Genomic DNA, 15,241 nt, shown 5'->3' with positions numbered 1-15,241 from the left:
ATGGTATTTGGACCCTTTCCTTCTTGAAGAAGGCATTCCTGGAATGGCACAACGCATTTCACGAAACTGTATCCCACATAAGGCATGTGGGACAAGTTTAGATTTACAAAACTTTGGGATTACCTAAGAGGTAATTCCCAAAACTCTATACCACCACCACACTGAAATAGGTATAATGCCTCTAGATTAGGCACAGGATGCAATTATGCTCATCCAAGTCAAAGAAATCATTATGCTATTTCATTATACTGTTCTGTTTGTATATGGTTGAAATTTTCCATTATAAAAGGTTAAAAAAAAGTAAGGAAGATAGAAAATCAGGCAGTATAAGATGACAACAAACTTGCCTACTCCCGGTTACTTACTTTCCTTTGTTAAATACTGAGAAACTAACATTCTGGGAGCCTGAAACACAAAGGAACAGACATTAGTACAGGGATCTGCATGAGTCTCCTGGGCTGTTGCTATCATAAACCCAAAGACTCTGAAGTCATCAAATTACCACCCAAACCTGTTATTTTTTTTTTTTTTGGTGGTGCACAAAATAAATATCTTAGGCAGCACCATCAGCAACGTAGATTTCCAATGACAAAAGGACAAATAGAATAGTGCAGAGCAGCTAAGAGCCCACCCTGGACTTAGACTGAGTGTGACTTCAGTCCTGATCCCTGGTTACCAGCTTTAATGTTCTCACCTGCAAAGTGGAAATAATTCCAACAACTTCACAGGCTCATTGTGGGGATCAAGTTAGTTTATAAATAAGCTACTTTGTGTGGTATGTTTTAGGGGGTTCTCAGCACATGATAGTTATTATTTTCATGAGAACCAATTGTTGAAATGTTGTTTCTGCATACAGAGAATGAAATGGGTAAGACTTTAAAATTATGTCACTTCTCTAACAGACCAATGTAATCGCCTTCCACACGGCACTGCAGAGTACCAAGACCACGGTCTTCCTGAGAAGGATAGCTAAGGAAAAGACAAACAGGTGAGAATGTCAGACAACCCAGCTCACAAGTTCTGACGCTTTAACCAGCAAAGTAATAAATAAAAGGCAAATTGGCCACAGAAAATTGATGGGTACTAAAGTTATCACAAGCTCATTGGGCAAGTTCTTACTAACAAATTATGAATGAAAAAAAAAGCTAAGTCAAACACGGCATGAGAGACAAAATTTAACTTACCCCTAACTTCCATTTGGTACCTTCTAAAATCTATATCAAAACCCTTATTAAAAAAAAAGTATGAACCCCAAAAAGGACTATCCTGTGTAAATGAAGACTCTAAGAAGAAATTACATTATAAAACTTGCTCTACTAAACACTAGTCCCAAAAAGCAAAGCCATGGAATGTAATTCTTGCCAGGGCCTCGAAGGAAATTAACCCACCCAGTTCAGAGTGAAGTAAAAATCTAGCAAGATGGTTACACAAGCTGAAGCACATAGATACTCATTTTTTAAAAAGTTGGGTTTTTTTTCCTTTGGGTTAGTTATGACAGTATAGTGGCTAAGAACATGAGCCCTGGAGGCCAATTAGTCAGACAGGTCTCTGGTCATAGCTCTGCCACTTGCTCTGAAAGACTTGAGCCAATTATTTAACCTCTCTGGACCTCAGCATTCTCACCTATAGAGTCAGACTACTGGCCATACGTATTCATAAGATCATAGAGAGACTTAAACGTAAAAGCATTAGAGCAAGCCTTGACCTAGAGTAAGTTCTTAGTAAGTATTAGCGATTTGTTTTCATGGAAAGTTTTACAAAGTTTTAGAATTTTAAAATTCCACTTCAATTTACATTTTGAATCAATTCCTGTGTCCTTTCACATAAGTCTAAATAAAAAGTCAGTTAACACTTGTGAGTGATTTATATTTTTAAAGGTATGTGCTATATTCATGAGGAAGAACCTAAAAACATACGCATTATCAAGAAAAGAAAAACACTCACTGGTTTCCTGTCTGCCTGTTTATCAGAGAGCAAGGAGTGACCCATCTGTCTCCTTGAGCTTCCAAGATCAACGGGCTGGATAAGAAAAAAAAAAAAAAAAAGTCAAGAGACAGTAGTGTGAGGCTCCCAGCAAACATTCCTGTCAAAGCTTGGAGGACACGCGGTTATGAACGTTTTCCTTCAGATATGTTCATATGGCTGGGGCTTGAGGGCTGTGTCTTAAATGGATGTCGAGTCAAATTCTTGGCCAGAAACTAGGGATGCCCTCATGGCCCAAGCCTTCAGACTGCAGAGGGAGCATTTGTCCTTTCTCCCAAAACATACCTCTATTATCTCCACATCCAGCTCTTAAAGACTGGATCCCAGAGCAAAGCTGAGATGGATCCAAGTAGCAAACATGGCATACTGTCAAGAATGTCCTTGGAATATCTATTACTTACAGGAAGAGAAATAGCCTTATAGAAGCTGACCATTATTCAATGCCAGGAATGCTGAACAGAATTAAAGAGACAGAGAACAGAGGAGAATGCCTCTGATCCATCCAGGGTGAAGGAGTAATTAGACCCAGGCTCTGTGCAGGTGGGGAAACAGTGTGAGTATATGGTTTGTCTACCTTTTAAATCCTCACTGGGATTTTTTCATCTGTTGAATGATGAGAGCTGCTTAGTGCTTCCCGCAAGCTCCCCAGTTTCAACACTCTCTATCTTGTTCAGGTCTTTTCCTAGCATGAATGACTCAATAGTAACATTTCCACTTAATGATTGTCCAATTAAAAAAAAAGCTGGTGTGGACATCCTAATCATTTCCAGAGAACATTACAAGTTCAATGGCATTTCATACCCATGTGCATTTTTTCTTCTGATCCCACTATAAATAGCATTTCTAAATGCACAAATGGAAAAACTAAGCCAGAAATTTTTAATGTACTTTTGGGTTTACGTATTATTTTATAAAGATTTTATTTTCTCCTGAGAAATAAGGGAATAAAGAGAAAGAGTAAAAAAAAAAAAAAATCCATGGATGTAACTACAGTACAATTCACACTGAGCCTAAAGTGATAGTTGTCAGTAAATAAATGGGCCAACTTAATCGACCAGTCACAATTACATGAACAAAGTCAAAGCTGAAGCCCACACTACCAGGGTCCATAAACTGTAAAGAGAAAAATAGCAATTCTGTGCCAATTGCTTAAAATTTATTGCTATTGGGGAAGCTGGCCCCAGGAAGTTATCCAGCATTTATGTAACGGGTTGAACACAGAACATGCATACCTATCAATGTACTCAGCATCAAAATCAAAGGTCTCCAACTTCCCAGTGATAATCCAGCCATACACCTGAATTAGTTTCCCTGTTTTAAGAAGAGTTTTAAAGATTGAATGCAGTTAGCTCAAACAATTAATTTAAAACATACAGCCTGTAATGTGTATAACATACATATACCCAATATAGCAAAGCTGATAATCATGTGTAAAATTCACACTTTTGAAATAAACTATATAACAGTAAAGTCAATAATGTGATCCAAAGATCAATATTACACAATAGAAAGGCTAAAATAACCAATTATTTCAAACATAAACTTAATTATCTATGCACGGAGTATAGAAGGGGTAATGATTCTTCTTCATGGTATCATAAAGTGGGAGGTTTTCAGAAAGAGGGGCCAATTTCTGCACACTTCCCCACCCATTCTCATGGCTTTGTGTATACCATCCACCCAAAGTGGGATCTAAGAACAATGTGCAGTGGGTGCCCTATCTCTATAGGACTTTCCCCAGGACACTTGCTAAAATAGACATGTGATACCACATGATCTCGTTCTTATGTAAAATCTTAAAAAGTTGATTTCATAGAAGTTGAGAGTAGAATAGTAGTTCCCAGGGGGGCTGGGATTGTGGCTCAGCGGTAGAGCGCTTGCCTAGCATGGGCAGGACCCAGGTTGGATCCTCAGCATCACATAAAAATAAAGGCATAGTATTGTGTCCATCTACACCTAAAAAATAAATATTAAAAAAAAGAATAGTAGTTCCCAGGGGCTGGAAAGAGTCGGGAAGGGAGAGATGAGAAAAAGTCAGTCAGCTGGAGGCCAGTTACAGATAGAAAGAAAAACTAAGTTCTGGTGTTTTATTGTAAAGTAGGGTGACTACGTGTAACCATAATGTATGGCATTTTTTTAAAAGCTAGAAGAAAGGATTTAAATGTTTTCACCACAAATAAGTGATAAAGTTTGAGGAGCTAAATATGCAAACCCCAATTTGAACATTTCATACTATGTATACATACTCCATTAAACATGTTCAAGTTTTATGTGTTGATTAAAATAAGAAAATAAGCATGTGATATGAAGAAGCTCATATCACACAATCCAGTGGGTCCCAGCTACTTGGGAGACTGGATCAAGAGGATCATTTGGGCTCAAGAGTTCAAGATCAGTCTGGGAAACATAGTGAGACCCTATCTCAAAAAAAAAAAAAAAACAGATTAAGCAAATTTGAGTTATGCCAACAGTTGGTTTCTGCCCAACACCAATCTATGGATGATGACTTCTATCCTTGGGCCTCCTCTATATCCCTTGCAAGGATTTCCACCAGGTAGCAAATTTTTCCTTAATCTGCTCCTTAGGGAGTGCACATAAATGCAGATGCAGCATCAGCAATGCCCCCTCAGCAAGAAGCACTCCGTGCCACTCCTGCACCAGTGCTCACAGGAGTTGGGAAAGAGTTGGGGAGCCCCTGCCAAATACTACATGAGCTGGTTTATTTCATATTTGAGGGGAAAAAAATGAAACTTGGACCTTGTAACTGCACAAGACAAGGTTTTAGGCAAATACACCCGAATAAGATGATATAGTTAAAATTTACCACATAGCTCCACAATTATTTGGATGTGTGTGCCTTTCAAATAATTAGAGAATCTAATCATCTACTCTGTAAACTTCTAGCCTCGCTGAAAATGTTTAGAGATGGGAGAGGTGTTGTTTGGTGAGATAAAACCTTATAAAGTGAGAAGGAAAAGAGTGCCTACCAGGTTCATCAGGTCACTGAACCCAGAGGACTCTGGGTCTCTCTACGGACACTTAAAGCCACCAAAAACATCACCAAGCTTCTCCTTTGATACTATGCTTGTGTGTTATTAATAAGAAGTAACTCTCATCTACAGTCATTGGATAACTTGTACTGAAATGATAGGAACTTTTAGGTGGTACTAAAGCCATCCCATAGATGAATGGGTAGAAAGAGCAGGAACCCAGATTTAGACAAAGGTCAGTCACAGAGTTCCCAGAGGTGCGGAGTCTCGAGTTCTCTGATACTGCTAAAAACTGGCAGAATAATTCACTTCAACTTTAATAGAGCTGAACTAGTGATTTCCTAGCTTTCATGGGCATGACTTCTACTTTTGTAGGCACAATTTTAAAAAGAAATAACAGGTTGTAGATATTAGGAAACCCTGTGAATTTTTGTTTTGATTAATGGCTAAACCAGACCACTGTGCCAGGGGATTCTGTCACAGCAAAGGACTCTTAACCACCACTTATCAAAATTCAACTGCTCCTAAAACGTTGTCTCTCCTGTCCCTACCTCCTCCCCTGTCTCCCTAGCTGCTACTCTGGGCAGGCTTCCCAAATGAAATGAGACTAATCGTCTGGAAAGTGATTGCAAAGCTGCAGCGTGTGGATGCTGCCTGGAGGGACCACTCCAGCCTGGCCAACCACCAATCGTTCCCCCAGAAAGTGGAGGACCCAGTGTGCAGAACTCCACCTCAGTGGTAGAAATGGGCTTGACAGATCTGGGTGCCAACTGACATCCCATTCCACACCTCTCAGGGCTGGCTCCTTCCTCATCCTTCACCTTAACAAGACTTCTGCCATCTAAACAGGAGCTTTCTAACACTGGAGCAGCAGGAACCCAAACATATGCATGGGATTTTCACAGATCTCATCTCTTTAATAAAACATATCACATCTTGGTTGCTCAGATTAATGGAATGGAACAGATCTGTGAAAAGCCCAGGAGTGAGATAATGCTGAATTCATGTTATTTGAAATGTAATTTAAATACACATATAATCTGTGTCTATACACACATGCACACACACACTCACAAACACACAAAATGCACAAATACTTTTCCATAACTTAGATATATATTCATTCTGACATTCTTGGCCAGCCAAGTCAATCAAAACAATTAGATCTATTTATGCATTTAGACACAACCATAAAAAAAATGGAGCAACTTATATTCTCACACTTATACCATTCTGGAAACATTGAAAAATTGGAAAGCCTGAAATATAGGGATAAATTTGCCAAGAATAAGACAGCAAAGTGTATATAATCCTAGTCACATTTACTACTTAGTTTTAAGGCAGACTTAGCAATTCCCATCTCCTTTTATGTAAATCCCCCATCTTTACACAATCTTCTTCTCTTCTGCCCTCCTAATCGTTATGTATCTGCTTTATATATTCTCTAACTTGTAAACAAATCCCTAGAGAAAGACCAGGGTTCATGGCCTTCCAAATGGTATCCAGCACAATGAAACATAAGGCAAACTGATGGATCCATGGACCTCTCTGGATTCCAATCTCAGTGGTGTCATGTATTAGCTATATGACTTTGGTCAATTTACATAACCTCCTGCTACCTCCTTTCTTCATCTCAAAATGAAAATAATAATAGCTCCTCTCCTATATCATCGGGTTCCTGTGAAAGTCTAGTAAGATAATATATATGAAGAGCTTAGAATGGAATTTGGAGCACAGTAAGGGTTCAGTTAAGGTTTGTTCTTACTTAGATGATTATAAAGTTAAGAGCAATAGTTATTTCTTTTTTCCTCCATTCTCCAGCATCAACTGGTTTGATTTTGCTGGCTTCCTTTTCTTATCATGTTTGACTTTCTTATCAGTGAAGTAATAGAACAAAAGTGCCCAAAGGTGAAACCAAACCAGGTTGAAAATGAACCAGAGAATGAGACTTGTTTTCAAAACAATAACAGAGAAGAAGTTATTTTTTTCCCACTTACAGAGATCATCCACCTAGGCAAAAGTTAGCAACAAACTTTGGAAAAGGGATTCCCAATTATCCCCATGTTAATAGAAGATTTCTTACCTGGAACTCCACTTGGTGGATTAACTTGGTAAACAATGGGTGTCTGTGCCTTGGAAAACTGTTTAAAAATATCATCATATTTTATATCAATATCCAAGTTAAATATTCCTGAACATCAGACATACAAGCCATTTCTTATAAAACATTAGTCTAAAATAGGAAATGAATTCTTTGCCTCAAATCACCTTCATGCCTACTTCTTTTTTTCCCTCATTTCCATAAGGCAGAGATGACAGAAGTTATTACATTTCTTCTACAGATGAAGTAAAGGAAATTTCATCATGTCATACATGCACGTCCTGCCCCATATTTTCCAAATTTTGGTAAACCTATTTCTCTACCTGCTCACCTACCATACCCAACCTAAGCACACATTTTACCAGAAGGAAAGGTAGACAAGCCATCACACAGAAATGTCAGTCTTTAAAATCCATTATTATAATCTGATGTCTTCAAGTCTTGAAGGTGTTTGTTTTTCTAGAAAATAATTTTTTTGTTTAAATGTAAGTATTATGACAAATTACTCTCAGCCAGAATCTTGGGAAGGATCAGCAAGCTACAAAAAAATGAGAAGTTAGATATACATGAGTGAGGTGCTCATTGGAGAAATGGAAGATGTCTGTTGGGAGGAAAATGACTCAAAAGACTCAAGGAAGGGAAAACAATATTGTTCTTCAACAAGGAGGAAAATGGTATTGGTTGGAGACGTGGGAGCCTGCCAAAGCCTGGTCACAGTATTCCAAATCAACTTTCAATGCCTCAGTCTCATGAAGCACATCATCTGTTGAACACAAGCTCCATATTTAAAGGATGATGCTTGATTCAGTTGCTACTGCATCCACCATGCATAGGCTGGTATGAAAAAGATGTTCAAATTTTTGTGAACTTGGATCTGGAATGACTAATACACTGCTGGGAAGAAAAGCTGGGGAATGGGAGAATTTCAGGAATCCCATCTCACCTATGATCATCTGGATCCGTCTAAGATTAGTGAAATATTCCTTCAGGAAATCATCCCAGGCCCAGTGTGAAGAAATGAAGAAGCACAAAAGATGGACTGACTAGATCAAGATTTGATCATGAGCTGATGCCTCACTCAGGGAAGACTTAGTCACTCCCACCTTCCCTAGTCTCCTAAACTGCCTCCATTCCATACAACCTACAAGGTTTCCCATTTGCAAAACAAACTACAGTAAATCCTTCTGTTTGGTCTGCTTCCAGCATGGCAGGAGTTTGCCCTCCCAGAAGAACATCACCAAAGAATCACTCAATAGTTAATCAACAGCCCTAAACAGACATTAAGAATCAACAGACATTTCAACAAAGCTGATGGTGCCTGTCAAGTGTGCGTTTGTGTATTGACCTGCACAGCTATACAATCTTCCATCAAGGTTATTTTCCTCATTCTGTAAAGAAAAAGGTTAGAAAAGAGTTCACAGAAAATATGTACAGTCAAGAGGTCAAAATAAGAATGCTGTGACTTCACAGTTTAGGAGATGCCTATGGTGATACCAAAAGATAAAAATGAACGCCGTTCTGCACACACCTGCCAAACATTCAGTCCCTATCCCAGCCTTCCAGCCAAGAGCTGCAGCCAGGCCTTCGTCTGCCATCAGGATGGCCTTTAACCAAAGTTATTTCAATTGGAACTTTATCATAGGAGCCTCCTGAATAAAGCACAGCAGTGGGTACTGTCCTATCTTGCACGTGTCAGAAATGGAGACAGGGGAACCACTGAGTTCAAACCAAATAAGGAAGTATGCCTGTCAGTTTCCACTGGTAAATCTAAGACCCACTCAGTCTGTGATCCTTCAACCAAAGTCTGTGGGGAATGCAGTGACTCCTTTATTGTTCCCTCCTAACTCCCCTGAGAGTGATAGAGAGTGCTCAGGGTTAAACCAAAAAAAAAAAAAAAAAAAAAAAACAACTTCACTTGTGATTCTCTCTGAACTGGCACAACATAAAATGGTATATTTCTAAGAGAAAGTGGCCCCTGGTCACCCACCAGGCTAGAGATATGACAGTGAAAAATTAATGAGCTTCCAAATCAAGCTTCCCACATGCTGATCCTTGAGCCCAAGTGAGGTCAGCAATGGCAAGACTGGGTGGTGGTGTGTTGGGGGGGGGGGGAGTGGCACAGATTAGAATGATAAAGCCACAGCCACCAGCTGCTTAATAAACCTTTTGTGAGTTGTTCGAACTTGTCAATGCCCGCAGCAGGCTCTTTGGAGTGGACTGGCAAGACGGAATTAATTTTTAATGTGCATGGTTCCCCTAGTCCTGGTCCCAAAGCAAAGAGACACACTGAATTTTACTGAGCTTGGAATGCCTCTCATTAACTGCATCCCCTGGTGATTTTTCATCAACTCACCATGCTAGTTGAATCACTGACAGACTTGTTTTCTTTAATGTACAATTTTAGGAAGTGTTTTTCTTCTCCCCACCCCCTGCCCTCTCTCCTTGATGCTCTTTTAATAAGTAGAAAAACTACTATCTGGGATAAAAAGGAACATGGAGAATAAGGAGCATCTTGACCAGCTCTCTTCTGCTGAATTTCCTGAGACAGTGCAGAAGTGGTAATCCCGCTCTTAATAAGAAAGAATGGTGAAAATTTTTTTCTGTCCACTGCATATGTGCAAAAGCAAAATTTCAGAAAACAAGATTCTCTTGAACTGGGAAAGAAATTGATGAGTGTCAATGGAGAGCATGTTCCAAATTTCAAAACTAATTGCCTAAATGTCATATGTATTATATTAGAGATGAATCCAAAGGGTAAAGTTCTAAAAGAGCACAGGTGAATCACTAAATTGCCTTCCTTATAACACTGAGGCACTATTTGCCATTAGCAGCACTCCCAAAGCTCTGGTTTTTTATGAAAAGACTAGGGCCTCACCTTCGAGATAGTATTAACATGTCAGTATAACTCATCTGAAATGAGCCTTAGACTGAACCAAAGAATTAAGGCCCTGCATAAACATCAAGGCTCAACAATAAGTCAGTCACTGGCCTCATAAAATCTCTCTCTCTCTCTCTCTCTCTCTCTCTCTCTCTCTCTCTCTCTCTCTCTCTCTCTCTCTCTTCCCTCCCTCCCTTCCTCCCTCCTTTTTGATCTATCTGAACATGACAAAGAATTCCACAAGCAAATCCCTTTCTAGTGTCGGGAAGAATCGCAGAAATGTACCATGAAGGAGAGAGAATGAGAGGGTAGAAGTTGGGTTCCTGCACCAGGGAACTTGGGTTCCTGAGTCCCCTCATCATCCCAACAGTCAGCATGAGCTCGGCTAAAAAATGAAACTCTAACTCACAAAGGTAATCTTTCCACTCATCTATGAACTTCAAGTGAGGTGCAGATTTAGTTAGATTTAGATGCAGGTTCAAATCTTGGTTCTTCCATTTATAACCTGGGTGACATAAGCAAATTATTTAAACTCCCTAAGCCTCAGGCTGGTCATCTCTAAAAACAGATAACAAATGGCCACCTCCGAAAATTGTTATGAACATTACACTGTGTACAAAAAGTACATAGCTGGATGCTGACATACTAACTTTTCATTGGAAACCCCGTAAATACCATTCACCTTTCTTCTTATTCTGTCAAAGCAGACTCTGGCTGATCTATAATGTTGATAACACATGCACACCTTCAGACTAGGCAGACACATATCTTCTACCCTTAGAACCCACCTTGAAAGTACAGCTGTCTTGTGGTCTTGAACTTGGGCTGCCCACCACCTGTCCCCCAGAGCGCACTTCCAGGGAATACAGACCCTCGTGAGCTTTGGATGGCAGAGATCTGAGGGCAAAAAGTGCAAATTCTTATGAATCAGAAACCAAGAATTTCCAAAGCAAGCAGCTCACATAACCACTTCAAATGCCATCCCACACCTGAGAAACATAGCTAAGCAAACATGGTTTTATTTCACATTTCACCCCACAGTCCACTCAGAATCACCATACCTTAAACACTGCATCCTTTAGCAAAAGGAGTTATAATTTTTTGTTCCTATTGAAAGTTATTGAATAAAGAAATGTCCTATTTCTTAGAATTATGGGTTCATAGGTTTTTAAGAGTTGCTAGGAATTTTGATAATCTATTTCCAGTTTCCATTTTTTTAAAAAATCTGACAGTCCCATGTGGATTGAGACATGTGTATAAACACCAAATGTTCAGGGCAAAGTAGGGCTTGAATCCCAGAAAAACTGATAAAAGGCATTGATCTTACTTGTGCTTAAAAAAAAAAATCTTGGCTTCATAATCATTGTAGAAGCCCATACACATCTCATGAACCTGACAGAGGGTCCTGGACCTTTTTTGCAGAAATACTATCGTGGCTTCTTTGCCCCTTCAAGGCTGCCATCTACGTGGTTTTTTGAAAGAGGGGGAACATGGTGAATAAAAGGAAGTTACAGTTAAGAAATTCCTCCTTGCCAAACCTCCCATTGCCAAGGACTATGCTATACACCTTTATTATATTCCCCCCAGCTTTGTATGCTTAACTGAGCATCTGAAATGTGGGCGATCTCGATTAAGATACACCATGAGTGTAAAATACACACTGAAAGGTGGCTGGGGTACAGAAAGGAAAGAAATTATCTCAATGACATATTGAGATCACATGTTGAAATCATATTTTGTATATATCGGGCTAAATAAAATATTAAAATTAATTTTGTTTGTTTCTTTTAACTTTAATGAGGCTACTAGGAACTTTTAAATTATATTTTTGTTCACATTATATTTTGTTTGGCCAGTACTGATTTCAATGCTACAATGACTGTTCAGTGAAAGCAGGTATATCATTTCATGACACTGAATAGAATAGCATTTCAGTGATGACAAATTATATTTTTCACACTTGAATGTTAACTGAATTTTATATTTATTTTCCAATCAATGAGTATAAGAAAGGGGGCATATTTGTTTTCTAAAAAGGTGACACAAAATCAATGATGTATCCTAAAATTATTGGTATGTTGGGATTGAAGAGATCAGACATATAAACCTTTGGACATATAAAGACATATAAAGCTTTAGCTTTTTCATGGCAAGTACTTGCAGGAAGGTTATGACCAAATACTCCAAAAAAATCTAAGGAAAAATGATCTCAATTTATAAATCATTACTAGTGCTATAAAGAAATTCGTTCAACATACATCTGATGAGCATTTTCTACACGTAAAATATTGTGCAAGGCACCCAAAGATGATGATGGTGAGATTAAATACATCCCCTAGACGAAGTTTGGGTTTATGCACCATCATTAATCATCACTTAATTCTATGATGATGAATCTGACATGTGGGCAACTGACATAAGTGTCATCAGAAGCACAAGGCAGAGGAAACAGGGCCACAAGGCAACACATGCTTTGATTTTGTGTACAGCATGATGAGATGCACAAAAAGAGTGTGTGCACGCGTGCATCCTGCAGGTGCATCACAAAAAAGGGATCCTTTGGCTCCTGTCAAGGAAGGGAAAGACGACACTGAGCTAGATGGCCAGGAAGAGGTGGCATTTACACTCTGGTTGGTGGATTTCAATAGAAGAAAATGGAAGATGGGAATCTTTCTGAAAGAAGGAACAGAAGACAAAAGGAAATGACAATGTTCTTTCCTTGAGCCAATGATTCATTTCATGAAGCACCTCTAAGATATACAAAAAGAAGAAATGAACTACTATAATCTTCATAGACCAACAAAAATTTGAGCAGAACAATAGATTACCTGGAATTCCGTACAAATAGTTCCTAAATAGAAATAATAGAAATAATATCAAACTGAGCAACCAACTGAACCCCAAAGCAAAATTTCCTTCCTGTTTTTATGCACAATCATTACAATTATGTCTATTCCAAATGATGAGTACTTTAGAGTCAAAAATGGCGCATTTGTTGAACTCTTTATAGCAGTAGAACTCCTTGTGAACTAAACAAATGAAACAATAATCCAGTCCCTCTTATAAATATCTCAAAATTCTTCCCCATTCTCTCATCTTCCCTTAAGTCCTAGAGCCCTCAAAGGAACATGTAAGAACCTATTCACACAGAACCTTTCTGAAAGCTATAGCTGATAATTGTGGACACAGCAGAATTGTTGTAATATGTCTTCAAAACCCACTCAAGCTATCTGGTCTTATTCTAGACAGGTATACCTGGTTCGGCATGTCACCACAGGGAAATTCAAGAAGACAGGAGAGACGTCACAGGGGATGCTCCTCAATGCAGGCACAGCCATGTTCACCAGGTGTATCTCCAGCTGAGAGCCATTGGTGGGGTAAAGGACACCTGGCTCCAAACCTAAACTCAAGGTAAATGGTAAATCTAGGTTGAGCAGTGACAATCTACACAGGGCAATGAGAAAAGTGGCCACTTGGGGGCAATCTAAGACACCCAGTTTGCCTAAGGAGCAAATTAATACTCATCTCCAAAGGCATTTGTGCCTGCTATAAAAAGGAGTAGTTCTCTCATTTATGAGCTGATTTTTTAAAAAAAGCCTTCTTTCTTTAGGTCTTCCTAAATCTGGAGAAGAATTGTCAACCCACAAAGTTACTCTGTACTTTGCTAGAAAGAGACATGCTAAGCACATTGTTTAGAAGCTCTCAATAATAGAGTTGCCTGTGAGGACGATAAACTAGATTATCAAGGGAAGCATTGCCAAGGACTATGATATGCACTTTCATATAGTCCTTCAGGAGTTCCCTTCCATCCCACAGCCTAGAACAGGAAAGTGAGCTTCAATGTGCAATGGTGAGATGTGCTCCCCTGTGATATTAGCCAGTGAGCATCTGCAAAGACAGAAGTGGATCCACCTATTTCCTTCACGAGCTCCTTTACCTGCCCTTAGACAAGAAAGCAAGAACTTATATTCCTTAGGACTGTTGGTCAATAAAGAGAAAACCCAAACCTACCATCAAAAATGACTGTGATCCATGTTCCCCCTGCAAGGCTACCTTCTTCAGGTTCAATACGTAAATTCAGGCAAGGTTCTGCAAATAAGTGAAAAAAAATGGTGTGGAAGGTCCTATTCCCCGATATTTTAAAGCAAAACTTAGCATGCATCCAAATCATCACAAGAGCCTGATAAAGCATAGATGATTGGGCCCCAACCCCTGAGTTTCTGGTTCAGAATTTACATGCCTTCTTTTTGTATTGGTGCATTTTCATTATATATAATTATGAGATTCATTGTTACATATTTGTACCAAAATTACATTTTACCCAGGTCTGGAGAACACTCCTTCTGACACCTGTTATATGGAAAATTAATCCCTTTCATTTTAGACATTCAAACTCCCAGTGTTTACCAGGACAATCGTGAATTTCTACTTCCTTTAGACACATTTAGTTCCTAATTGAACCAGTACTACCTCCTGTCTCTGTCCCACTCTTTAATCAATTGGCCACACTTAAGTATAAACATCACCATTTATTTCTTGTATTTCTGCTTCCTGGAAATGAGAGAAACTTCTGGAAGCTGTTCACACTTCAATTTTCCTGCTTAGTTCCCTGTCCTCTAGTTTCCATGTGTTCAGAATGACTTCCAAATGGAATACAAAATTCCCTACATTGGTTTTTGTCTTGTTTGTTTTGCTGGGTTTTTTTGTTTATTTGTTTGTTTGGTTGGTTGGTTGTTTTTGTTTTCTTGCTTTATTGTTTTTTGCCTTGATGGTTCAGAAAAGGACTGAAGCATGGTTCATCACTGGAATCTCCTTTTCAAAAATCAGTATGGACTTCACATACTAGGCTAAATTGGTTTCCCCATACAGAACATCAACTGAGTCTGATCCTAATAAATCCCTCCATCTTTGTTGATGATTCTATACAGGTCTTGCCACAGGTAAAGGCACTTCAAGGAAACCAGCAAAAATTACTCAGCTCCTCAGTGAGGTAAAGGGGCAGGAAACTGTTATCTGTAGAAAATGTTTTCATTTCCATGTCAGAAATATTTAAAAAATAATCTAAGCCATACTACCTGTGGCTGGCACAGGCCTTCCATGTACCATCAGTCATGCAGGTAACACACTGAACACCTGAGGATAGTGGGGAGCCATTAGATGAGCATAACCATCATGGCAGCCCCAGCCAAATCAGACCATGGATGACCAAATTCACAGAGAAAGTCGGAGACATGATTTAGAAAAGGAGATTTTAACATAAGCAGTCATTAATCACTAAGACAACAAAAG

The 15,241-nt window shown here is 39.0% G+C and overlaps 1 protein-coding gene across 9 annotated transcripts in view; it reads right to left on the bottom strand.

Moving 5' to 3' along the window:
• The window catches only part of Pkhd1 (PKHD1 ciliary IPT domain containing fibrocystin/polyductin), a 432,625-nt gene that overhangs the window by 414,615 nt on the left and 2,769 nt on the right, over positions 1 to 15,241 (bottom strand). For all 9 annotated transcript variants that reach the window (XR_013425107.1, XM_005318573.4, XM_078019904.1 and 6 more), the window contains exons 3-10: positions 13,964 to 14,041; positions 13,208 to 13,352; positions 10,741 to 10,849; positions 7,057 to 7,114; positions 3,216 to 3,294; positions 1,945 to 2,019; positions 905 to 969; positions 366 to 405 (exon numbers count right to left, since the gene is read on the bottom strand). Coding sequence is in view for 8 of the 9 variants with exons in the window: in XM_005318573.4 (XP_005318630.2) it covers positions 366 to 405; positions 905 to 969; positions 1,945 to 2,019; positions 3,216 to 3,294; positions 7,057 to 7,114; positions 10,741 to 10,849; positions 13,208 to 13,352; positions 13,964 to 14,041 (649 nt within the window). In the remaining variant the exon portion in view is untranslated. The remainder of the gene's footprint in view (positions 1 to 365; positions 406 to 904; positions 970 to 1,944; positions 2,020 to 3,215; positions 3,295 to 7,056; positions 7,115 to 10,740; positions 10,850 to 13,207; positions 13,353 to 13,963; positions 14,042 to 15,241) is intronic.

This window comes from Ictidomys tridecemlineatus, chromosome 8, assembly GCF_052094955.1.
Source record: "Ictidomys tridecemlineatus isolate mIctTri1 chromosome 8, mIctTri1.hap1, whole genome shotgun sequence".
Lineage (NCBI taxonomy): Eukaryota > Metazoa > Chordata > Mammalia > Rodentia > Sciuridae > Ictidomys > Ictidomys tridecemlineatus.
Note: the sequence above shows the minus strand (reverse complement) of the source record. Positions and strands in the feature narration are given on the sequence as shown.